Source organism: Micropterus dolomieu, linkage group LG04 (assembly GCF_021292245.1).
Source record: "Micropterus dolomieu isolate WLL.071019.BEF.003 ecotype Adirondacks linkage group LG04, ASM2129224v1, whole genome shotgun sequence".
Classification (NCBI taxonomy): domain Eukaryota; kingdom Metazoa; phylum Chordata; class Actinopteri; order Centrarchiformes; family Centrarchidae; genus Micropterus; species Micropterus dolomieu.
The window spans coordinates 28,273,801-28,300,538 of record NC_060153.1 but is presented as its reverse complement, the minus strand read 5'-3'; the positions used below and the strand labels follow the sequence as shown (position 1 = coordinate 28,300,538).

General features: G+C 40.3%; 1 protein-coding gene across 4 annotated transcripts in view; it reads right to left on the bottom strand.

Moving 5' to 3' along the window:
* Nucleotides 1-26,506, bottom strand: part of rptor (regulatory associated protein of MTOR, complex 1) — a 192,223-nt gene extending 165,717 nt beyond the window's left edge. For 3 of the 4 annotated variants that reach the window (XR_006824712.1, XM_046046575.1, XM_046046577.1), the window contains exons 1-4: nucleotides 26,044-26,506; nucleotides 24,809-24,983; nucleotides 7,012-7,114; nucleotides 5,127-5,209 (exon numbers count right to left, since the gene is read on the bottom strand). Coding sequence is in view for 3 of the 4 variants with exons in the window: in XM_046046575.1 (XP_045902531.1) it covers nucleotides 5,127-5,209; nucleotides 7,012-7,114; nucleotides 24,809-24,976 (354 nt within the window). In the remaining variant the exon portion in view is untranslated. The remainder of the gene's footprint in view (nucleotides 1-5,126; nucleotides 5,210-7,011; nucleotides 7,115-24,808; nucleotides 24,984-26,043) is intronic. The other variant, XM_046046576.1, reaches the window with a different exon arrangement.
* Nucleotides 26,507-26,738: the final 232 nt, after the last annotated feature.

Here is a 26,738-nt window from a genome sequence, read left to right as displayed (position 1 = left end):
AATATGATGCCCATTGTCACTTTATCAATTAGACGCTGGAGAAATTTGGTTGCCATAATGAGGCAAAACTCATTCCCGTGGTGGAAAACAAATACAAAACTTCAACAGGTGAAACTGTTCATGAGGTAAAAAGGTATTATTATTATTATTTTGATTGTTTGATATTTTAGTAGTCATTCCTTTATTTGTATTTTGTTTTTAAATTTCACATTTGATAAATATTTTTTAGTCATTTTTTTTAATTAGTTAATATTTAATTTTTTTTGTCTATTAATATCCACACAGTTTTATTTATTTTTAATGTGTATTTTTACATAATTTTTATTTTCATTTTTATTATTTAATTTTTAATTAACACACACACACACACACACACACACACACACACACGCAACTTTTACTTTTTTATTTACTTATTTAATGAAATGTATGAAATTAATTGTTCTTATGCAATTTATTTGAAGCTTTGGCAATATTGTTGTTATACATTCATGCCAATATAGCTGAATTGAATTTAAGGCTGGGTGACAGTATGTGTGTCCACAAGCCAACAGCAGGCATGCACACGCACAAAGTAACAAAGGCAGCTGCACAGACAACTCACACAAGACTGTTTAACAGTAGGTTTAACTTTTAACCCTTTTATATGAATTTGATTTAAAGTTAGAATACTGAAGATTTCAGTCTGGGTTGATGTGGCCACAGTTGGGGTTGAGTAGTTCAGAAATACAACAGAATCCTCAATAGATGGTAGGCTGCCTGCCCTCTCTCTTTACTGAATGGATCAAGGAGCTTATGATTTGTCTTCAAACTGAGAAACTAAATTCTCACTTTAAATGAATCACAATGTGGTTTCCCTTCACTGCTTACGTGGATAATCTATCCTTCCCAAGTTGACATCCTGACCTTTTTATATTTTGAGTGCAACAGCGTGCATATATGTTCTTGTATATATATATATATATAAATAATTGACTGACACTGTTACATTTAAGTAATATCTATTTTAGTTTCTTGAGTCATTTCTCCCACGCTATCATATTTGTGATATTAAGGCTCCATTGAAATATGGCTTGTTCTGTCCTATCTGTCATGTACTTTGTCTAACTGTACTGTATTTCTCTTTTCTTTATTGTTGTTTGTAGCGTTGACACTGTTGAATCAGGATAAACTAATAAAGGAAGTGTGAAAAACAGAAATACAACTAATCTATCTGTTTACAGCGTAGCCAAACCAACCGTGGGCTGTGAAGATCCATCTCATTACTCATCTCATAATACAGAACTCATGATCAAATGTTATCATCTGTATTTCCAGTTCCAGTCTTCTGCTAAATGTTTGCATTTCTATCAGTTAATCAACTGTGTGAGTGTACGCAATATGAATCCCATGTAATAACAACAACTATATAATAATGATGCAGGAAAGGTGCAATCTGTCATGAACAAAAATTACTGTATAGAGAGGAAATTATTTCAGCTATTGCAACAGAAACTGTTTGGCATCATGTCATGCTGTGATTTGCACCAAAAACAAATCTCCCAAAAGGTCAACACACATACATCTCTCTCTCTCTCTCTCTCTCTCTCTCTCTCATATGTAGATGGGCTGCATCTGGTTCACTGAGCTAACTGAAGGTGGGTCTCCTTACAGAGGCTGATGGACAGCATGTTGGAATATCTGTAGCTACTGTGAAAGCTCTCAGCTCCAAGCCGACAAGAGGCAGAAAGGCTTCATAACATCTTTTCTTCACTCTAGTGCAAACATAATACACACACACAAGCCAAAAAACAAACAAACTAATCCACAGGCAAAGAAGATTGGTATCAAAATGCAGAGGTCAAGTAAGGATGGCCACATGAGAGCCTAGATTGAAAGAAATATCCCTTTGATGTGGAGTGGAAAAAATGATGAAAAATGGTCACAGAGAGAGAGAGAGACACGAAGTGTTGGTTGAAAAAGTGAGTGGGCAGCAGCCAAGACGGAGTTTGCCTTTCTCTCTCTGTGTTTTCTGGCCACAAGGGTTAATGTGAGACTACAGCAAAGAGAAAAATGGATTTGTGATGGCAGGCTGGCGCAACTAAACTCTCTGGGCAGCTAAATTGTTATGAACACCGCTCCTACATACCAACACCACCGGCAACACACAGGAAATGTGACACGATGGATCTTAGATTTGCTCTTAGGTGTAATGCTTACTTACTCTCCCCATCCAAAACAAACTTATTACAAGATTTCTCATCGCAGTCACAAAGCAGGTAAATTGCTGCTATGTAAGTGATTGCTTTCTCAACAGTTTATGTAAGGTGTGTTGGCGAGCGCTGCTCTGTGGTGTGATGCTGCTGAGCTGTGAATCCTAAGGCTGAAAAAATAAATAAATAAAAAGGAACAGCTTTCTCTCTCACCCTCCCACTCCTCCTCCTCCTCCTCCTCCTCCTGCACTCCTACCACCATTTGCTGCTAACCTCCCGGGTCAGCCGAGACCGAGCCTACATTCCTTTAGCTGCTCTCTCCAGGGAAGTCTCTTCCTCCCCCTCCTCTTCCTTCATGTTTTACTTCTGCACTATCTTACCAAACAGCCACACATTAATTGTAGTTTTACCTATATCATCAGATGCTATTTGGAGGCCATGTAGGGGTTCCACAGTTCCCAGTGTAGCAACAAGATGAGGTGCACTTTCATGCTGAGGCAACTCACCAGCTGCTATTTTACTAAAGCTGTCCTGTGCATCACAAGCTTTTCTTTTTTCACCTTCGCCTCTTCACCTGGTCTATCATAATCCTCCTCAACCTGTCCATCAGAGGCCATGTTCACACAGACAGACAGCTGATATCTGACTTTTTTCACATTTCTAATATCAAACATCCATTTTGTTACAAAGTCTCAACAGAAAAAAAAACAAAACAAAACAAGGCATGATCAAATCCAGATTTCAAGCCGGATTTAAAACATATTCGCAGGTGGTTTGAAATGCAATTCAAATCCAATATCTGCAACAGCAACTCAGCCCAGACTGCTCGGATCAAATTTCAAGTGTTTTCTTATTATTTCCATCATTCCCCCACAGGAAACATATTTGACATTGCAAGAAGCGTGGAGAAAAAGATATGGATGAGAAGCAAAATGTGAGTCCAGGACCAGCCGACATGGTTTACACCACAATGCAGTGATGTCAACTTAAGCCACTTAAAAAGAGAACCTTCATAGTTACTGGGAGGCAGGGGTGAAACTAACACGTTACATTTACTTTAATCACAAGTATTGCACTTCACTACATTTTAAGTCGCATCTTTTATAGAGTAAAAACAAAAGTAACATCAAAAAAGTTATGACAGACTGTGTGAGAGGGGAACAAAACAAAGGCTGCAGCAAATCAGCAAAGGGCAGACAGAGGGCATGAGAAAGTCTGCACTCTCTGAGTGACTAAAATACTAAATGCCAACATGCTTATGGTGGATCATCCATCGACGAATTCTACATTTGCTTAGGAATTTTTCTCTTCATTGAGCTGTGTGAGGCCTTCTGCTGTTTCTAACAATCATCCCCGGCACAGTTGTGACTGCTGAGTGCTCATTCAGCTCAGTGACTGAAAAATTTGAGGAGCAGGGGGACAGAGTGGCTGAGTTGACGGATTATATTATGCTTTGAGAATGGATGAGCAGAAAAGTTGAACCTAGAGCGGATTGTGGAGGACTTCACAGTGCACAAGACTTGCAGAATTACGTTAAGGTAGGTGAGTACAACAACACACACACACACACTGATTGTTGCTTTTAACTCTCTCTCCTGAGGAGGACGTCAGCAACCACTAAGTTGTCTAGAAACGTAGCGTTATGTGTGTTACAGTTGTTGTGGTGTGTGACAGCTGTGCAGGCTCTCTTTTTGTTTTAATGTGTGTTTTGTGAGCTGTAGTTGGCTATAGACGGATTTGTGTAATTTGCAGGGGCTGCAAATAACGATTATTCCCATTTATCAATTAATCTGGTTGCCTGGTTATTAACATATACGTCTATAAAATGTCAGAAAACTAAAAAATGCCCTTCACAATTTCTCAGAGTCCAAGCTGACACTGAATAAAAGCAGCACATTTTTACATTTGAGAATGTGCAACTAGTGAATGACAATTAAATCAACTGTCAAAAATGCTGCTGATTAATTTTCTTTCAATAAACAGAATTACTTGACTATTTGAGCTCTAGTGTTTTCAGCTACTGCCAATGGAGAATACACTTAACTATGTGCGCCAGAGAAAAAAAAAAAAAAAACACTCTTAAATGTGTATATGGTGGACGTCTAAGACGCTTCAGAAAAATGCTGGCAGTGTAGATTGCCCTTTAGTCAGCATGCACTGTTACAATGACAGCTAATGCCGTAATGACAGCAAATGTGCTGTTTAAACACTGGCCACTTACAATGCGGAGGCCAAGGGGCAGCTCGAGGAGGACAACAGAAGAGGAGCCTCTGGTAAAACACTGAGCTCTAATACAGCTACAAGCTGAGGAGAAGTGCTGCTGCTGGCAATGATATGAATGCATGTAAACACACACAAACTTAAGAGTTGAATTTCTTACCCTAACCCCCTAACATTTACCCTCTTAAACATTCACATGCTCACTAAATGTAAAACACACAGAATTAGGAGCCACAGAGATACCATGCCAGCTGCAGTAGCTGTCTTTTCATACTCCCATACATCAAAATTCTCTGTCTGCTTATTCACATACCGAGCAAGGGACATCAAGTTCAAGTTCTCACAGCTTTATTTAGGCTTGGCCTGCACTATAATAGCGTTTGTCTCACTGAGAAAGTGACACGCAGAGAAAACGGATAGATGCCATCGTCCTGAAAGTGTGGGGGAGGGGTTCATCACTCTAATTATCAAGCAGTTTTTTGATAAAAGATTGCTGATTGAGAGAAAAGGTCCACAGAATTGGTAAAAACCTAAAAGACACTCTGGATATTCAAGAGAGTCGGCCAAGATCTATAAACCTATTTCTAAAACATCTTTAAAAAAGCATGAGAATGACTAGATGGATCCCCAGAATCGATGACCAACTTCAAGAACCTGAATTTATCACACAGTGGCAAAAAAAAGGACGGAGGCTGGTTTACGTAACCCACTCACCCTGGGTTGCCAGTTTTCATATTGCTTCTGCAGGTTGGCCCCGATGGTCTCCAGGGCTTTCTGTGGACTCATCGACAGAGGATCTGGCAAGACAACACAGAGTGTACAGTCACAGCATAGCAGGACCACACACACTCTCAATCTGGAGCTGAAAAACTGTAATGATATTATTCACCACATACATTCTTCATGATGTTACCCATAAGATGACATAATCCAAACAAGCAGGCTGACATTACTTAACATTCGGGCCAAAGATTCCTCCAAGTCATGTTTACATAGTAGAGTTATAGTTTATGATTTCAGCATCAAAGGAATTTTTCTTGTTAAATCAAAACTAGGGTTTTGAAAAATAGCAGCAACCCCTCAGGATGAAATATTGATGAGAGTAAATCAGCATGGCGTATAGCAGAATATAGATTGAGGACGGATCAAACTGCGCTCAGCAGGCCCCAAAGAATGAACTGGCGAGCATGCAGGAGATACCGACATTCTTTCTGCTGAAAATTAAACCACCGCCCTTATGGTGAATGAGGCCTACTTATCACAACAAGACAGCAAAAACATTTCAAGTCCAATTATAAATTCTTAAGGAAAATATCACTCAAAATACAAAATAATGACTTTTTAGTGAGCAATTAAAGAATCTTTGCTTTTTTTCCCCCTCAGTTTGGATATACTATAATTTTAAATATAAACACACAACAGTAGTGTCCTCTAAGAGCCCTATGATGGTAAAAAGGAATATTGCAACAGTATGGCTTGTGCCTACATATTGCGTGGTGAGCTTAAAACACCATTTTACAATTTCCTGTTATGATGAAAAGGTTTAACGGTGCCAGTATGTAAGGGACACACTCACCAAACTCATGATGGCCACTGACAAGCAGATGTTAGCCCCTCAATTAGCATATAGCTGTACCATGTGTCATTTAATAAACAACATGGTGCATTTTAGGACATCACCTTTGCCTTTACTCCATAACATTCCCGAATACAGTCTCAAAAATCAAGTGGCAGCTCTGCACAATGTCAGTGTCCTCAGAAACCGCCGAGAAAGTTTCAGAAACTTTAAGAAGTGTGTTCCCTCTTTAATGTGCTTTCCTCACTCCTTAGAGTCAAGCAGTCTCAGGGGAGGGTTTTGAGGTTCCCATTCGATGGAGATGGTTCTGTTGTTTTTGTTCTGTGTCACATTGTGTTGCTCTGGTGAGGGCAGACTGCTTCCTCCTTCGTTGACAGAGGAGTTATGAATTGAGCTCCCGTGGGAATGACAGAGTGCGCCCTTAAATGCTGTAAAGTAAAAGCTAAACTTTCACTGTCAATGTAAGTTGACAGTCGTCTTGTATAGCTTACCACTACTTAATAACCTCTGTTTTTGCTCCTGTTGGTCAGGGCTGATCAGACACAGATGCGTCGTTACAAAACCGTTGCCTATGCAGTGCGCTTCATTTTTCAACAGTATTTAGACGTGCATAAAAGTTAAAATATCCTCTAGTCTCTCTAACTCCGGGAGTATGTGCACAATATCTGTATGTTTAGATTTTTTGTACAATAAATGCATATGAAGGGAGAAAAAAAAAAGTCAAATGATGTGTTGGTTCAACTGTGTTGTTTGTTATGCAGTGTTCTCTTGGTTACCCTTGTTAAATGTGTGTTTTTGCATAAAAAAGGTACAAAAAAAAACAATAAAGCTCTTGATTTTATAAAAAGAGTTGAGTCTGAGAAGAAAGGGTGCTGTTTTGAAGCTTCTGTTACAGATTTGACACTCATGCCTGACAAAAGGCAGAAACACATTGTGTATCTCACATTTAGGAAGAACCCACTTTTATCATATCATGTGTTGCGTTTGAGTGCTGTTGGTGTGCGTCTGTGGGGACTCACTTACCTATCCAACACTCCAGTCTGGCGCAGGGGGAGGTCTTGACCACATCAGGAGGGTCCACTCCCACGTTGAGACACAGCACAAGCGCTACACTCACAGTCTTCATCTGGGGGAGAAGACACCGGACACAGCATTACCCTCACGTCACTCTCCAATGTTTAATTCAAAACAAACTAGTGGATTCATTTCCAACACAACATTAAATCTTCATTCATCAGAGAAACTGGACTGAGCCCACATGCTTGTACTCAGGTCCATCCTGGGAGTTTTCCAGTAAACCACATTCTGCTGCTGCTGCTGCTGCTGGCTACTGAAGCTCCAGTGGAGCAGTGAAGGTTAAGTGTCTCGCCCGGGGGAAACTCAACACTAGATACTGAGAAAGGAGTTATTATCTTCCCTTCCACGTTTTACCCATCTGGTCCAGGGATTCCATTATGTCTAAAACTGAGGCTAGTTTCAGTGCATCAACGAATTTAACCTGCAGTCTCAAAGGTTTGTCACTGACTGTACAGGTCAGGTTGCAAGCATTCATTTGGAAGAGTAGAATCATAACAGACTGAAAGCCACACAAGGAAATGAACCACGACCCAAAAAACCACTGGGACAGGAAGTGAGCAGAAATAGAACAACCATTGATCCATGGGTTATGTGGCAAGTCCTGACTCACACACACACACTTTATCAGACAGGTCTCCTACAGTGCAAATTACACATTGCAGTTAACAGTGATCCATCACTCCATCTCCACCGTCAGCACCTCAGAAACTCTTTTCTTTGTGCACAGCAAACACCTTTATGACACCATGGCACCCAACCTGTAACTCTAATGATTACAGGAACTCTTGTCCTTTAACACAGCTCTCTGTCTTATAAAAGCACAAAATATATATCAGTGACAACATCTGTATCTTGTAAATATTGTTTGTTGACATTAATGCAGTGTTAAAAAGTAAGAAACTTAACTTAAACTTAAAAAAAGTAGTGATACTTCGATATTCTTTGGGTTTAGTTTGTTGGTTTAGTTAATATGATGAACTTGTTAAAGGAGGGTCACTGGATCTCTGCTCCATAAAATTCTCATCTCTGCCACTGATCAACTCACGAGGACAGTTATTGAGGATGGCACTGCTTGACCCAAGCTGACCAGTGACTGCTTCATTATCGTGTCACTTTGTAAATCAAAGTCTGATAGCCTTTCATCTGGGACAGCACTCTTGTCTCCAATTAGCCGTCGGTCAGCTACATGCAGAGTTTTACACGGGGCTCAAATCTTTATTGCAGCCCCTTGGTTACGATTTTGCTGAAATCAGATCAAAACAAAGAATCTAGATTTTTTCAAGGCTGCAGAGAACTACTGTAACTGTTATAAGAGTCATAAAAGCTTCCCTGAACGCACCAGGGTTTGTTACTAGAAGATGAACCAGCAACAATATGGGCAAACTGAGAACTGACTAAGCTTACGTGCTAGATGAAAAGTTAAGTGACCACCAAAGTAATTACAATTTATCCTTTGGGGGAAATAAATGTGCGTGCCAAATTTCATCCAATAAGTTATGGAGACTTTTCACCTCATGGAGGCCATTAAAGAAAGGACAGGGGATCACCAAAGTCATTAGGATTCTTCCACTGGGCACCATGAAGATCTGTACAAAATCAAGGGCAAGTCCTTCAGTACACAGATTTCACAGGATAAATGAAAGATTTGACCCATTTGTGGCCCTAGATTTAAAGTGAGGGGATCACATTTATTCGTTTTTTCATTTTAGTGTGCGTTTGCATATATATGTTCTTCTGCTCCCACTATTACCCAGAGATGGAGTGGGGTTGGGATGGGAACTCTGAATAGGGGTGGGGAACTTTTTATATACAATCTATGGTGGGGAACAGAAAACGACAAAAATGAGCACAGTACCTCTCTTTGGCTACTTGTTTTGTTGACACTTGTTTCTTTGATGCTCAATAAAATATATTTGAAAAAAAAAAAAAAAGTGAGGGATCACCAGGTCAACAGGATTCATACTCTTGGCACCATCAATGTTAAAGTTTAATCTCAATAGCTTTTGAGATTTATTTAAGTCTGGACCCAAACTGCGGACCAACCAACACTGCCATCCCTAGAGCCACGCTGCTAGCATGGCTAAAAACTAAAACTGATACATTCACTGTCCATAAGTCAAGGCTGGGTAACGTCCAGAGACTGTATATCAGAAGTGGACGTAGTCATGGTGACGTCACCCGTTGGTTTGTGGACTGCCGTTTTGAAGCCTCGATTTTGGCCGATAGGGCACCGCCATGTTGATTTTTTGCAACCAGCGACACCGGATGTGACCATATTTGGGCAAGACGGTGCCGCTAACGGCCGTGTGTGGAGCTAGCTAGCTTGCTTAGCTAGGTGCATCTGTAATTCACGTTAACGGTCATCAAGCGAACAACAGTCTTAAAACCAAATGTAGTCACCAGAGAAAGTGAACAGCACTGGCTTTTTCAATGGTAAGGTCAGTACTGGGTTATAGAAATGACAACAACTGTACACACTTATTTTGAGAGCTATAGCCACCTGATACGCGTACAAATCGCCGTGTAGGTCAGTGCAATAGTGCCAAGTGACCTTTAGCAGGTAGTGTTAGATACTGTCTCTGTGTGAAATATAGACCTTTACACCACACGTTGTGTGTGTACAGTGGGTTACATGACGTCCCACTGCCGAGCAGGGTGAGGAGGACTGTCATTAAGGAGCCTTCTACTTTCCAACCAACAAAAGGTCAGTAGTGGGACGCACATACACATAGCTTCATTCATTTTCACCTGACCTCCTCAACCCTCGCCCTTTTCCTGCCTGCATGGTGTGCATCATGAACCCATCCTGATAAATGGGAACTGATGCACATGTTTTCTGCTTGGGTACATAACTATATGAACACAATACGTGGTTACTGTGAAAAATTACTAAGTTGGCAGTTCCATCACTGCTTAGCGCGATATTCCCGAAAACTAAGGGCCTTTCCGAAACTAAACCCTCACCACTTCCACTGCGTTCCGATCCACAGTGTACGTAAACAGTACTCCCTGCTCCCTGCACAGGGAATGTCGGTTAAGGGAACTTCCCTCCACAAAATTCTTCCATTCAGAACACCGCTGCTACTGTGGACATTTACTAAAATTAAATATTGAATATACATAAAAACAAACTGATACAATTATAAAACTTATATTTCCATAACTTGTTCTATTTATATTCTATTAAAATTAATGTTGTTTGTGAATAAATGTGATTGGATTAATTTACAAGAAATGCGGTGTCAGTCTTAAAAATATTCATATGAGCATTGTTGTTTTTAGGCAACCTAACCTCTGAAATTATCATATAAATAATGATAACATTAGTTACAACGACAATAATTACAGATATACGAACTCTGTGGTCTGCACTATTGTTAGTTTTTGCCTCTGAGCCATGACATGAATTTTCGTATGACATGAATACGATTTGGTAAAAACAACACAAGTTGTATTGTCTATCAGACAAGAGCATGTTTTTTTAATTAAACATATAATCTTTGGGCTACGTTGTTAACCTGTGATGTGAAATGTTTGCGTAGTTTCGGAATTAAAAAATCCTACATGTTAACCAGCAAAGTTACAAGGAACTCACATTTGAAAGAAAGGTCTCTCATCGTGCAGCAAAGGGTGTTACACACCTTCAATGAGCCGGCATCAGTGCTCACTCGGCATTGGAGGGTTTTACAACCCACTACCACTCCGCCCTCATTGGTTTCGGATGGCACTCAATGTGGCGGACCCTCCGCATGAACGTGCAAATGAAGTGAAAGTAAGTAGGGAGGTAGGGCTTTATTTCGAGCTGAAATGAGAGCTTTCACTTTGAAAACATCTGTTGGACATTCAAAAAGAGTCAGAAGTTTGCTTGACACATCTCTGAAATAACCCATGAGATTGGATTCCCTGACTGCAAAGTGCAGGAATTTACTCTGCCTGGAGATGAACATCGTCCATAGGTTGATGGATGTGGATTAATCCACTCCAGCAAACGCTTTACTCTGAGCATGTGAAACAGTCTCTTCATAATTAATTTGTATAATTGGGAGAGAAAATCTAATCACACATTGTGAGGTTCGATCACACAACCCTCCGATTAAGAGGCCTGTGTATTACTGACTAAGCTAACCAGGCACACTAACAAGTGGTTTTAACTTTTCATTTGACTGAATGTTCTGCCTCGCTATCTAATGGCTTAAAAAAAATTGTCCCGATGCCAAATGTATTTGTCGACACCTGGTCTACAGCCTACAAGTACAGGCTCTGTGAGACTCTACTAAATGCTAATGTCTGAATACTTACATGCTCACAATGACACGGTTAACATGCTGATGTTTAGCAGGTATAATGGCTTCCATGTTTACAATCTTAGTTGCTTTTTAGTATGCAATCATTTGCTAATTAGAGCTACACATAATGTGCAGTACAGTGCAGTATTGGCCAAATAAAACATTTTACCTGCTGGTGGTACCAGAGGAAAAGTCAGGGGATCACCAGAGTCATTTGGCTTCATCTTCATCACAATTTATCCAGTAGTTGTTGAGATATTTCAGTCTGACCAACTGGGAAAAAATGTTCAATCATTAAAACTTACCACAGAGATAAATGATCACATTAACTGGCTATTGTGAACTTCCCAAAGTTGCCATGTATTGTGGAGATGGAATAAAGAAACAAATGAGGGCCAATGCAAGAAACACACCTGCGAAGCAAGTAACCAAGACTAATGAGCACTATAAGTCATTTAAGACAGACATCTTAAATGACTGTATGTCTGGAGAGAGCCAACAGATGTCTCAAATACACACTTGTCTGCTGCCAACTTGTGATGGTATCTTTAAATCCAATGATAGCTCAAGAGTTGTTTTAAGAACACTAGAAAGAAGCTAAAAGCCAACCATGGCCTCCCCAGTCACCAGATCTAAAACTCAGTGAGGTGTCATGAGACATACTGTAAAGATTTTCACTTCCTTCATCCTTCAAAGAACTGGAAGTTTCCCTTCAAGAATGGTCTCATGTCTCTGAACACACAGCTCAGGACCTTAGTGACAAAAAATCCAATGAAGATGCAAGCTGTTTGGAAAGCAAAGGGTGGCCCTACTGCTTATAATGCACTTAATAATATATACTTAAACTGTGAGGCGTTTCCCATGATTTTTGTCCCAACTTCTGCATTTCTCCATCTCACTCTTTAAAGAAAGGCAGGATGGAGTTAGATCCGCTGTTTACAGAAAGAGCACGTTATTGCAAGTAATTTTAGCTCAAAGCAGAAATGTGATCTCCTTACACAAAACACATGTGCACAAGAAAGCCCAAAAGCCTTCACTCAATGTTTAAACTGTTATATATACGTGCGCGCCTGCTCTCTATAAGCTCTGCAGGGGCTGCTAAATATCACCACTAATATCCTGGGAAAGACATCCATCTTATCTAAAAGATACTACAAAGACACAGACTCAACTGGAAAGAAACAGGACAGGTTTGCCCTTTAAAATACATCAGCTGAAATGACAGCACACTTTGGAGACGTTTTAATGCGCGAGAGAGAAAAGGTGTTACTGTCATGGCAGATAAAATGTCAAGAGATGGTAATGAGTAGTTCATTTTCAACAAGTAAAGTCACCAAGGATCAACATTTTTTTTCACTCAAAATACACAAAAGCTACAGAATTACTAAGCAGTCGCAACCAGAGGTACAGGGAGGACATGTGACTACACTCGCAGCACCACAGGGGTTTCACATCGGTGTGGATCAGTTACAATTAAGTGGCTCGAGATGGCGAGATAATTAACATCCCTAATATAAAACAGCCTTGATGAAATTGTTTTTTTGTTTTTTTTTCATCCAGCATTCAACGCAGTCTATATATAATACATTTGACATTCATTTGCATGTGAATAATACAGATAGATGAGGAGCAGTGGTTTTCTGTTCCAGCTCATCATTGCGTACTACATGGCATTTGAGTGTGGCGGCACACAGATGTGGTCCACATTATTCTCATTGATTTATCTGCTTGTTTATTTCACATTTTACCTCCCTCTCTCTCTCTCTCTCTCTCTCTCTCTCACACACACACACACACACACACACACACAGAAAAACAACAGTGAAAACAAAAAGTAGTAGCTCATTTATCAACCAGGTTTGGAAATAACTGGCTTGCTACGAGGTAAAATGCTGGCAAATTTATTGGGCAGAAAAAAAACAATCTACCCTGAGGGAAACTGCCAGACCTTAGACTTTGTTCATAAGGTTGGGTGTAGTTCCCATTAAGGTAAAATAAACATTAATGAAAGCAGACAGAACTGAACGGCTCTATACAAACTGATTTATAACTGTGATATAAGGAGGCCAATGCAGAATCCAAATTCAGAAAAATTTAACTGGTTTTGTGTTATAGAAAATATGAAATTAAATAAACTTTAAGTCGTAAAAAAAAAAAGTACTAACTTTATCTGGGGCTTTCAATTACATCTTATGGTTTCCATCAGCACTGATAAGGGCCAGGAAGTGTGGTTTAAATAAAGAAAATAAATTGTTCAGGGCTACTGTATATGCTCTACCCTTGAATTCAAGGTACATGAAAGGAAATTAAGGAAAGGAGCTAAAATTAATTAAAAAGATATACTGACAACATTCAATAATCTACTAATCACTTAAGTAAATCAAGAAGTAGTCAAGTAAAAAATGAAAAACATCCACTGGCTCCAGTTGTTTTAAATTTGAGGCTGTGTATATTGAACACTGAGTTTTGGACTGTTGGTTGGACAAAACAAGAAATTTCAAAACATCACCTTAGACTCCGGGCATTTTTCACTGTCTTTGACTACTACTGAACAATGACAACAAAAGTCATCCCTAGAAAAAGCACACAGAGTTGGACTCAAATAAAAAGAAAGAGGAACGTTAAAAACAATGATGACTAGAATGAGTGAAAGATGAGCAAGGTACCAGTAACAAGTGGTTCTCTATCAAATCTGCCTGTCTCAGAAGTCATCAAGTGAGCATATAGACTTAACACAATTTGATTTTAATAGATATGGTATGATGTACCTAATGGATTCCCAATAATCAATTAATCTGTGTGAGGAGAAGGGGGTGGGGGGGGGGGGGGGGGGGACAGATTGTGACAGAGCATCAGAAGAGCACACTTTGCTTTTTCAAGCACCAAGTCTGAGCCTTTGCTGCGATAAAAAGTTATGCAGTGTGAAAAAAGTAACAGAACCGCAGAGAGAATGAGACAGACAGGGGAGAAGGAGGGAGATGGAAAGAGATAAACTAATACATGTGAGCATGTGTCTTCCTGTTTGGCCCTGTGCATATAATCGGTTGCCATCCTCTTCTCATTAACAACTGCACGGGACTCCAGGGGACTTTCCAGCAGTTTCCCTCAGCGCCCTTTTAAGACTCCCATATAGCCCCCAGCACCGTTCGCTGTCGATCAATGGCCCCTGATTACTCCATTTGTTAGGCCCGGAATAAATGAAGGTTATTAAATTGGTGGGGATCATCGATCTCCTCCCGGCGTGCCAAAGCTAGCTGGCAGCAACAGGTCAGATATTGGACACTTCAGCTGAAAGTCCAGAAAAGACCTAACAGAGTGGACTACTCTTGAAATAGAGTGTTTTGGGGATGTCTAAAACAAAGTATGTGGAAAATATTTTTGCCAAAGTGGACGGTCGCAAGCTCAGCAGGAGGAGCAGCAAGAGTGTTATAAAGGGTTCAGTATGCTTTGAACAAATAGCCAAGCTAAAAGCTTGCTATCATAGCCTCCTTCAGACAGCATCACTCTTCCTCCCTCCAAGAAATTTGTGTCTCTTGTGTGTCTTTATAACACACATAATGAATCATACAAATGGGGATGCTTTCAGCAAGTCCCTCGGATTGTCAAAGGCATTCACAGTGTAGTACAAAAAGTGACAGAATTTGTGGGTAAACTGAAACAAGCGTATAATGAATATTCTCCGTCAGTGACTGAATTCGTTTGACAATGACGGAAAAATCTGAAAGCCGTACTTCAAAACTCTGCTGACCCCATTTTTCGTTTTAAAACTCCAGGTAGCATTTTAGTGCAGACTGCCAAAAACGGAGGACTTCAGAAACGATGACGCAGACGCTCATGTTTGGCTCTCTGATTGGGTCTTATAGGTCATGCAAAGCAGAGACACGATGCTTTGACTTGGTATTTTTATTAAAATATTTTGTACTATGCAAATAACACTTATAAACTACAAGTGTACTGTGAATGTTCCCATATTTACTTTGCAATGACTCCCAGTCTGTTTTCTGCTGTCACAGTCTCTCTTAATTCCCGCGTTACATTCAGTAACTGTTCCAGCTCATTATTGGTCCATGCAAAATAAAATCTGGTGTGATTCTTCGTCTCTAGTACTTTATTCTTTCGCTAAATCTTCTGTAACTACAGAATAGACCATCTGCTTCATGTTTACACCCGCACGCGCATGCCCAGTGTACGTGAACGGCCACTAGATGTGAGTTTTCAGTTGTAGTATAGACAGATAGCACACAGCTAAAACGCTGATGTGGATGGTGATCGCTTTTAAACAAAAACGGAGTAGTGTGGGGATGGGGCCCAAGGATGTGTGGATGGTCCTATTTAAGGGAAAATAGACGATAATGCAGCGAGTGCTTTTGGACGGGACTACTCTTGATTGACAGGTCGCTACCATGGCAACCTGTTCACTGCGACTCGTGTCCGCTACTCTGTGTACATTTTTCATAAATGTAATGTAATTTCCTCTCATGTTGCCGGAGTCACATGGACCAGCTGCTGAGTGCTTGATCCAGGATGTTCATAGGGCAGGTCTCTGTAACGATGTGACTTGGAAAGTTACGGAAATTGTCCAACAAAACCTGTGATCATTCTACGGCCAGAAAGAGAGTTTCACATGCTGTTAGATGCTTGGACAAGGCCTTTGTTTTAAGCACACTGAGGCTGTTAGCTGTATGGGTATTTGCAGATGTAAGAACCAGTGCTGTTGTCAAGATCCAACAAGGAGCACCTGTGGATGTGTGCGCATGACTCACTGAAAATACACAAGTGCACATTAAGTAGACAATAAGTATTTGCTGTGGACATACTGTACACCTACATTATTTGTGTAAGTGTCTGTCTGCACAAGCATTCTAAATTTTATTTATATAAGGAGGAGCAAGTACTTTTCCAGCAACACCCTAATCCTTTCTCACAGTGTTAGAGACCTATATGTTAAAAATCTATACAGTTGCATAATCTCCAAAACCTTTGTAAATGTGCAGACGTTTCGCTGTGTTTACACTTTTCGCATTGAATCTAAAAAAGTTGCATTAGTGGGAAGAAATTAAGTGATGGATTAATAGTGACCCTTTGCTGTGAAAGACGAAGCCCTCAACTGGGACAATGAACACAGTCTATACTGAAAACACAAAATTTGAAAGCATAAGATTGTGATACAGGTGGTTTGGCTGCGATGCAAAAGTCGAACCGTTTTAGGCACTTCCTACAAGCCTTAAAAAGCTACAGCAGTTTCTCATTGACACTGTTCACTTGCCAAAGTCTCCACATTCATCTCTAACGTCACTGCGGAGTGTTACTGTACATTAATCATCATTCCCGATAAAAACCATCAGCATTTTGCTTCCCTTAATGACAATGATACAGAGAGGAAATGAAAGATGATATAAACTGAGGCTGATTCATTTTCATGCAACTAATGGCTTCGATGAAACCCCCCCGAGGATACATGAAATTCTCGGAAATCCAGAAATCCCACAGGTGCTTAAAATATAGCAAAAGGTTTTTCCACACAGGAAGGTCAGAGGTCAGGTCAAAACCAGTGTCAGAACTGCATCTTTCTTCAGTATCTTGCTCAAGGGCACTTCAGCAGGGCGGGAGCTTGATAACAAGTAATAAATAAAGTGAACCTGCTGCCATAATTCAACACCAGTATGAAATCACTTGCATGTAATTATTTTTAGTGAAAACACATTTTGTTTTCTTGCCTCTGTGGCTAAAAGTCTATATACTACCTAATGAAAAGTGTACATTGATTGAATTCAACTAATGATGCAGAAGATGAAGTGGCAAAGCCGCATGTCTCATTTCCACATTAGGGCTTAGATATTGATGACTTATTGATTTCATTATTCCTAAGTCGAAAAACCCAGCAGGCAACGCGTGTGTGGAAACCAGCAGGGAGGGATATGGGAGAAATTTAAATTAATCTTGCGTGAATGTTTGTCCAACACAACAAGACAACTTATATTCAAATATATGTTGTTGTTGTTTTTTTTTAAAAAAGATCAAAACTGGACTGCCCTGAGCCCTTTGTAATTCTGAAAGGGAGATTACTTAAATGACAAATGACCCGATGTGTTCCATTTTAAAATCTGAGGGAAGAGCGTTGTTTTACAAACACCCGCAGGCTATTTTCACACAGCTACAAACTGCTTTGACAATTCAACACCAATGTGCTGTCACTGTGTTAATTACAGCAGTGCTGTGGGCATTAGGGAAGATAAAGGGAACAACTACGCCACTGATGACAAATACAAAAATATTGTGATAGACTATCATAAAGGTCATGGTGAATAATAGTTAAAGTAAAGCCTTGTTGTGCTAGTGTGTCAGATAGTGAGAACAAAATACACTCCACTGCAGAAAAGAATGTATAAGACACAATAGAGTCCCAGTTTTGAGTCTTACCCTGGTTTTGATCATATTGAAGATGACATTTGCATCAACCGTATTGTATGGATTTTCTTTGTCATCTAATCAGCAGCAATGAAGACAGTCAGGATTATTTAATTACGTTCATTAACTGTGATAGACCATTGGCAGTAGCTTTCATTATATTTTTTGTTTTACTAACTACTACTAAGCACTCAGTGATCACAAATCTGAATACGTAGTACATAAGGTGTCTCAAAACCAGAGGAAGGATCCTAACGTTTACATGAGCATACACATTACCTGGAGTGGGTACTCCAGAAATCTAAACATAACAAGGATACTAATAATGCATTTCCATGGGCTGGGGTTGGTCCATGTTAATTACCCAGACCTGTACCAAGCCCCGTGAACACATACATTTCCACTCCCACCTCTGTGTTCAGCTTTCAGAACTTTTGCAGCTTCTATCTGACATATAACTATTGGATATCGGCCCTATGCGGATTCAAATAGCTGGATTTGGTGATTCGGTGACAAGGGGGCCAATCTATTCTGCCAATCTATTCAAATCAATGACAGACATTTTGCAGTTGCTAAAATATTTGAGAAATTAATTTGTAACCAACTCACTGTACATTAATAATTATGACATTTTATGTCCACATCAATCTGGCTTCAGATCTAATTTTTCTACTTCAACTGCTCTCTTAAAACTTACAAATGATGTCTTCTCGGATTTTGATAATGGTCATTTTGTTCAATTGGTGCTGCTTTCATTGATCTCTCAAAGGCCTTCAATATGGTTGACCATTACCTTCTACTGGATAAGCTTTACTCTATTGGTTTGAATAAACATGCTGTGCTCTGGTTTAATTCCTATTTGCATAATAGATGTCAGTGTGTTGTTTACCAAGGATTCTAGTCAGACTATTTAATTGTTGATAAAGGTGTTCCTCAAGGCTCAACTTTAGGCCAATTACTTTTCTCAATCTTTATCAATAATAATAATAATAATAATAATAATCCTTATTTGTAGAGCACTTTTCAAAAACAAGTTACAAAGTGCTTTAACAAGTGTAAAGAATAATACAAAAAAAACAAGATAAGAGCATGAAAGATTAATATAAAATTAGTAAAATATAATAAAATAAAAGGGATAAAATAAAGTCAAATAAGATCAGGAAAAGCTCTCCTATAAAAGTATGTTTTAAGAAGGGACTTAAAAGAGTTCACTGACTCAGCCGACCTGATTTCCTCGGGCAGGCTGTTCCAGAGCCTCGGGGCCCTGACAGCAAACGCTCTGTCCCCTTTAGTTTTCAGTCGAGACTCTGGAACAGACAACAGACCTCTGCCCGAGGATCTCAAGGTACGTGCTGGTGCGTATGGGACTAAAAGGTCAGAAATATAACAAGGCGAGAGGCCATGAAGAGCTTTAAAAGTGATCCATGGTGTTTTTCACAATACAAAATCGCCGTTGTGCTTCTTGTTTTGAAATAAAGTTTTTAGATGGATCCCTTATGCAGAATGTGAAGCAATTTAAATATTTGGGCCTTTGGCTTGACTCCAACCTTACCTTTAAGATACACATTGATAATATCATTAGGAAAGTATATGGATGTCTTAACACTCTGTACAGATCAATCACTTGTTATTCTACTCAATCAGAAACAAAATTATTTCTCAACTGGTAATACCAATCATTGATTATGCAGACATAGTCTACACTAATACCTTTGAGTCCAATCGTAGACCTCTTAATGTTGTATTCAATTCCCTTTGCAGATTTATATTAAACTGTCCATTTAAAACTCATCATTGTCTTATGTATGACTCATTAAACTGGCTGCAACCCAAACCACGAAGGGATTACCACTGGATTCTGTTTATCTTCAAATGTGTTTATTTCAATTGTCCTGCATACCTTAAACAGCACTTAATACCTTATTGCTCGACATACTCACTTAGACACCTCCAATGTCCAACAAATTTTACGGTACCAAGGTCGTTTTCTGTAGCTGGTAGGAGAGCATTTCAATATAAGGCTCCTCAAGACTGGAATAACCTTCCTCTTTTCCTGAGATCTATTTCCACATTTCGCATCGTCACTTTTTTCTTTTCTTAAAACTACATGCACACTTACACTTGTTATTAAGAATACCAATGGTATTACATATAAATGGTTTATGTAGAAAATATATATTAGTATGTATAGGAACATGACTTTTTGTCTTCATTCTCTTTGTCTTGATTTTCTTTGAACATTCCTATGTGAGATGTGACGTTATCCTGCATGTTACATTTTATCATAAGGCATATTGATAAATGACGTATTGGTTGTTTAATGCACTCGGCTGATTATTTGTCAATATACTTTAATATATGTGCTATGTTAATTGTGGGGGTCAGGGCAGGTGAGCGAGTTTTTGTTTGTATAAATATATGTGTTTGTATTGTGTTTGTATATGTGTGGTTAATTTTGTGTCTATGTATGTATGCTGCAGGAGCCCCTTGAAAATAAGATGATACATCTCAAGGGGTTATCCTGAAAATTCAAATTCAGACATACTACGCAATGCATCAACAGTGCCACGAAACATTTTGCTAAGTGAGGTAACATAGCATAGAGGGAGCTAAAAACAACGCCAACAAGTTCTACAGCTGCTTACAATATCTGCAAAGCCAATCTTTCGAGGAGTAGCACTGAAAAATAGGACACAATCAACCTATTCAAGCACCTCCAGAAGCATAGTTAGTAAGCAATGTTTAAGTCAGGCCTGATGTTGCTGGTTGCTTCAATAAAACTTTAAAACATTCTTTTATGTCACATTTTCATTATAAAGCTGACTTATAACTGCAGTTTTGGCAACTAAAAGATGAGGCCTGGTTGTCAGCCTAACAACCGCTTTTAAAAGTTAGTGTTGAGTCGTGTTTCTACTGGTAACCCAGCGGGAGGCTTTAACGGTGAAGCATCTAAAAGAAACAACAAAGACGAACTTTTTTTGTGTTGCTATTCTTCAACAAAACAGGTGTACATAATAAGATATGGACATAATGGGAATTGCAGAGGGGCAAAGTACAAACAAAAAAGTCATAAGGAGCTGTTAGATGAAGAGCTAAAGAAACTGCTTCTGTGTTTTCTGCAAACCACACAACAACTTCTAAAACAACGTAAACAATAAACAGCATGATGTCCATGTAAATGCACTCAAACAGAGGATTTTGAACATCTCATATTTTATCATGTTTGGTTGAATCTTCAGCAATGAGCTCAATGTTGTTTACATATAAATAAATATTATTAAAAAGTTATTTGTGAATTTTTTTTTTTTAAAGAATTTGACACTATAACAAAAGACGAGGGTAGCCAATTATTCTGCTGTACACCCTCCACTGTGCCTTGCATGGCCCCTCTGCCTCCACGAGATTGCCAGCATGACAAAGTCCTTTCCATTTGTTATTGGAAAGTAAAATCAATTCTGATTCACCTTCACAAGCTGAACATGTCCCATACACACATAGTCCTAAAAATAAACCTCGACGACACCATTTCTATGTCTGACAGAATATCGGGCTGGGACAAATGGGCATTCAGAGGCAGACAGGACGCTGGCAGGGTTCATAAAGAGGCTACAGCGTTAGACTAAGAAGGGGTAGACATAAAGTTTGCATCAAGTTTGCGTCAAGCCACTGACGTAATACACCTTACAGCTCCACAGGGGATTGTGAAGCATAAAAGTTAGGGAGAGAAAGGTTTCATTGCACGCAAGGTAGGTCACCTTACATCCAGCTTTGAGGCAATTTATCTGTTTAATGTTTAATCCTCTGGGCCCAGATGCCTAAAACTCAATTCAAGACTAAACTTGGATGGATATGGATACGCATTACTTTTGTTTGATTTCAAACAGTGATTTTCCAATTACAACTTTTGACTTAGTTACAACCTACAACATCAGTTGACGTTTGTGAGGCATCAGGATAAAAAACAAGTGTCAATAATGGTCAAAGCCTGTGCTGCAATCACTTATCTTATCAGGTCGAGGTTCATGTTTGTTTGCTATCAACATGCAGGTGTCATGTTCTATGTTCACTGTGAGTGCGAGGAACAACTTATCACAACATCTGTTTACTGAATTAGTGTCATTTTTTTAAGTTTCTTAAAGGGAACCAATCAAAACTATGTAAAATATTTGTAAATCTAGTCACACTGATTCACTCTCTCTGCTTTAATTTCATTCTGCAGGTCTGACAGCTCAACAAAGGAAACATGATACACAGTGCGACACTTCTGATCTTAATTCATTTTACTACAAGCAACATTACTGACAAATATAACACTACATTTCTAATGAACAATTAAGTGAGAGACGCTTGTCCTCTCATACTAGCTCTGACCTGGCTTGGACTGTCCAACACTGACTATTATCATGATTCTACTTGGCAGGTGCAGGAGACGTACACACAATCATGCTGCACACAGAGATGGATACAAAAACAGCTGTGCGCAATTGTAAATACACACACACACACACTTTTATTTGCCCAACAGGGAAATAAACACACCATTTTGACCGATAGGCCTCCCTCTCTCCTACTGTGTTCATACAGAGACAACTCTGCGAGTGTGAGTGTGTGTGTACATGTCTCCAAGAGCAAGACCTCTGATTTCCCACAGTGCAGAACATCATTGACAGCCCACTTGTAAGCCTCTCGCTGCACATTTCTCTCACCAGGCTTAACTGTTCACATACCAACTCGCTCGATATCCTAACTGCAAAAAATACTGTCCAAAAGCGTAAATCAGTCAAAACAATTACAGGCCAAGGGCTGAATGTGGTGGTCACCCATGAACAACTGAAACGAAAATGTACAAAGCTGCAGAATAATAAAACATTTTTGGGGCAACCAGCCCAAGCAGCCCTCAAACCTCCTGTCCTTGAAATTCACTTTGCCCGTATGTGTTGTATTTTAGTGCTCGGTGCAGAATGCACGGTGCACGTCTTGGACTTTGCGTTGAGAACAGACGTCTGTTTCTGGTGCAACATCAATCTGCTGCCAACCTGATGATTATGTCAACAAGAGCAAACTAAATACTTGACATCAGTCTGATTCTAACAGAATCTGTTGCTTTGTACTGTGACAACTTCAGTCAGCCTTTTCGTGCTTTGCGCTGCTGCACATATATGAACCAAATTAGCAGGTGTGCTTGGTGGCGCCTACACAGTCCATGCGCCCAAGATCTACCACTTTGTGCTGGTCGTTGCGCCTGCCGTAATTAAATAGACTCTCTGTATGCCATCAGATTATGTTTTCAATGGAGGACGCCCCACAGACTCAGGACTCTGTTAAACAATTGACCTTCCCTGAGTTAAAAATTTGACAACACAACTGAATGCTAATGCTGAATGCTATTATTACTATTATCTTACTACTGAATATTTATGGTACAACGTGCAGAAAATTAAATTAAAAGTACACAAAACAAGCTGGTTCTGTATCCATTGCCTTTCATACCCCAATCTTGTTCAGAAAACGATGGCTTTTGAAAACATGGCTTTCAAATAATTTTGCAATTACTGCCATCTTAAGAGACGCATTTAACCCCATGCCAGAGTTCCATTCAAAGACACATTCTTCCTGCGTGAAACACAAAATGCTCTCTTTAGTCGTAGCTCTCTGAGCCCAGTAATGTGAAAGGACACATTCTTCTTACAAGTGTACAAATGAGGCGCTATGGCCTGAAAACGCTCTGAGCAATGAAAAATGTTACACAGTTGATTTAGCACGACTTTCTGATAGGAATGCCCATTTCATCCAGCTTCTATTACCTCTTTTAAATCAATACCAGAGTCACATTTAATGATGCCTTCTTATTCAACATTTCCCTGAAGCATGACACTTTAGTGCGCACTGCGGTGTAATTCCACTGATGTCCTAACAGCAGCGAGGTGTTACATTTTCATTTGGGTACAATTCTACAATAGGTGCAGAGTTTGTGAGGGTTATTAATGACTACGTAGCATTTGCCATCATTATAACAGTGCTGCTCTGTAGCCATGAGGCAATGAAAGAATCGGGTTGGTAGCACTGCAGTGGATCAAACGACAGCTTTATGAGAGCTGACATACACTGTGGCCATTCATGAGGGAAAGCTTTGAGGTTCCCCTGTCAAAGTGTTGCACGGGTAGCCTCCAGCTGAATAAAATGAATTGGCACTGTAATAAAGACGAGGGTAGCCAATGATTTGCTGCCGCATTCTGGCTGTTTAAAGACTGATGTCCTCTCGGAGCACAGTGTGTAGCATCGGTGCATTTGATTTGTCTCTTTAATGGATTGAAATTTTGAATACTGGCACTGTGGATGGCCAACAGACCCATCCTAAGCACCACCGTTTCCCTTAATGCACCAATCACTGCGAAGCACAAACTAGGAAGACTTCAGTCATCTTTCCGCTCTGGTGTCTAGGCTGCCGAGCTCCTAAACCACCAAGACACTTTTAGTATGAAGTTAGTGTTAAGAAACAGTTTGGGATACATTCGCTTTCTTGCCAAAAGTTAGACAACAAGATTGATACACTCTAACATGTGTATGGTAAATATAAAGCTACGCTACTGCAGTTTTTAGTTACAGGGTGGTGGTTGTGCAGTGGAGAAGACTGGTGAGAGAGACCCGGGATCAACTCCCCACTGTGACACATCCACCAATGTGTCCCTCAGCAAGACACTTTACCCCTAGTTGCTCCAGAGGCGTGTGACCTCTGACATACTTAGCAATTGGAAGTCGGTTTGGATAAAAGCGTCAGCTAAATGAAATGAAGTAATGTACTCAAACAGGAGGAAATAGTGTATAATAGAGTCAGATTAATACATTTTTGGTGTGCTAACCAGTGTTTACAACAATAGGATGATGTATGTGAGGTTGCACAAGTCTGCATGAGTTTATTCCCTCAACAACTCTGCATGCACTCGACTGACAGGGCCCCAGGAGAACGAGCCCCTTCAAACCACAGCTCGGCACAGGGGGCATCCTTAACCTTCTGAATTACTCCAGACACAGATGAGCAGATAAATTACCCTGTCCTTCATCCTCCAGCTCTGCGCTAAGGCCTTGGAGCCCTCAATCTTCTCAGAGTGTCGTTTCTTCATGAAGGCCAATGGAAGTTTCCAGTCATTCATGTCGGCCTCCTCTTCCTCTGCGAGGCCCACGGCCGGTGAGTGGAGCAAGTCTGAGTCCATTTTCATCAGGGCCCTACAGGGGAGAGCTCTAGTTAGTAACAGAAATTTGATGAGTTAACCAACAACATGGTCATTTTAGTGAGGGTGGTACTCTCCTCTTACAACAATAACAAATATTTGGCTGATTAGTGACTTGGTAAATAACTTGAAACTGGAAAGATCCTGATCTAAATCAAAACTTTGCCAATATTAGACTATTTTATGTGGGCAAAGTTTAGTAGAAACATTTCATATCCTCAAAGTAAGATTTTTTTTCTTAAATATTAAAACAATACAACAAAACTTACACAACATGTGATCTAACTTCCACCTAAAAGGGCTTTTTGTGCAGTTGTGATGTTTCAAACAAACAGCTCTTCTTCCCAGGAAAGTGAAGCATGCAGATTTCTCTACTAATGTAGTGCGTTTACTTAGTGGCTGTAAAAACAAAAGGCACCGATGGCAAGTGGGTTCTGAATTCAGTAAATGTTTTGACTCCATAGCAGCTGAGTTTTCTAGTTTAGTTCATGGGATGATGGTTATGAGTCATGCTGTGACACTCCTGCGTGAATGAAAACCACAACAACAACTGAAACTAGACACACTCACATCTGGATTCCTTCAGGTCAACCCTGAACTTTTACCTCACTACAACTTTAAAGCAGACTACCTGCCTCTTCAGTGTAGATTACAATCACACTTTCACAGAGGGCAGCACCTAGATGATGTCATGATGGGAGTTGAACGTGAACACTCCTCGAGCAACAATAACTGTGCGCCTGAAATTCTCGCAATACTGTCTTAAAGCTGGACTTCACACCCGGTGCGCTTTGACTGCGAGCAGCTGGCTGCACAGTTAGCAGATACACCGGTCAGCTAACTTAGCTAAGTGCTAGCTAAACTAGCGCGGCTAATCTGACAGCTCTTCCTGAGGTTGGCTCTGGCTATCGATGCCAGCAGTCACACTGCATGAGAGGCAGGTGCTATTTTAAGCAAGCAGCTTGCGAAACATCCCGCACAGAGTCAAGTGCGACAGAGCAGATGTGCAGAAATGGCGCTAGTTGTGACAGAGAAGCGTGCAGATGCGTGCAGACCTTGGTGCGGTGGGATTATCAACCCGGGCTGAGGAACCTCTCCGTCTCCGGACGATGACCGACACGGTCGCACAAATAATCCTGGTCAGAAAATTGTAGGGCAGCGTCCACAGCCGGTATAGTATGTCAAACCCGTCAAATCCAAGCTGGACTGGTGCGTGTTTGCAGGGGAATCTGCGGCTCCTCTCCCCACGGCTCTTCGCTATGGGAAGGGGCTGGAGACGAGGCCCATCTTCACACGGACAGTCTGCCACAGCCACACGAAGCACCGGCCGCACGTATCGATGACTGGGGTCGTGTGGTCTCCTTCCACAAACCAGCGACCCTGGTAGCTGATTTGGTGCGACGGTTTTCGCGGAAATCCCACACAATCCCGAGAATTTCTCCGGAGAGGCACTTCTTCAGCACTTCTACAAGGGCGCAGCCATCTTGGGTTGGACCCAGAATGCACTGTTGGGGCGGCGAGGCTGTCATCAAACGTCACCGCGGTAGTTCCTGTCGCTCACCAAACTCCGCTACTCTTCATAAAACTAGAGACATGTATTTTTAAAAGTCTGCATATCATATACCTACTGACATTTTCCCCTATTCACTAATATGGTTGTCAAATGTTCTTTATTTCTGAAAATGGACCAGAGTTACCAGCTCTGCCTCACCAGCTTGTAACTCCTTATAAAATCTTGTTAAATTGAAAA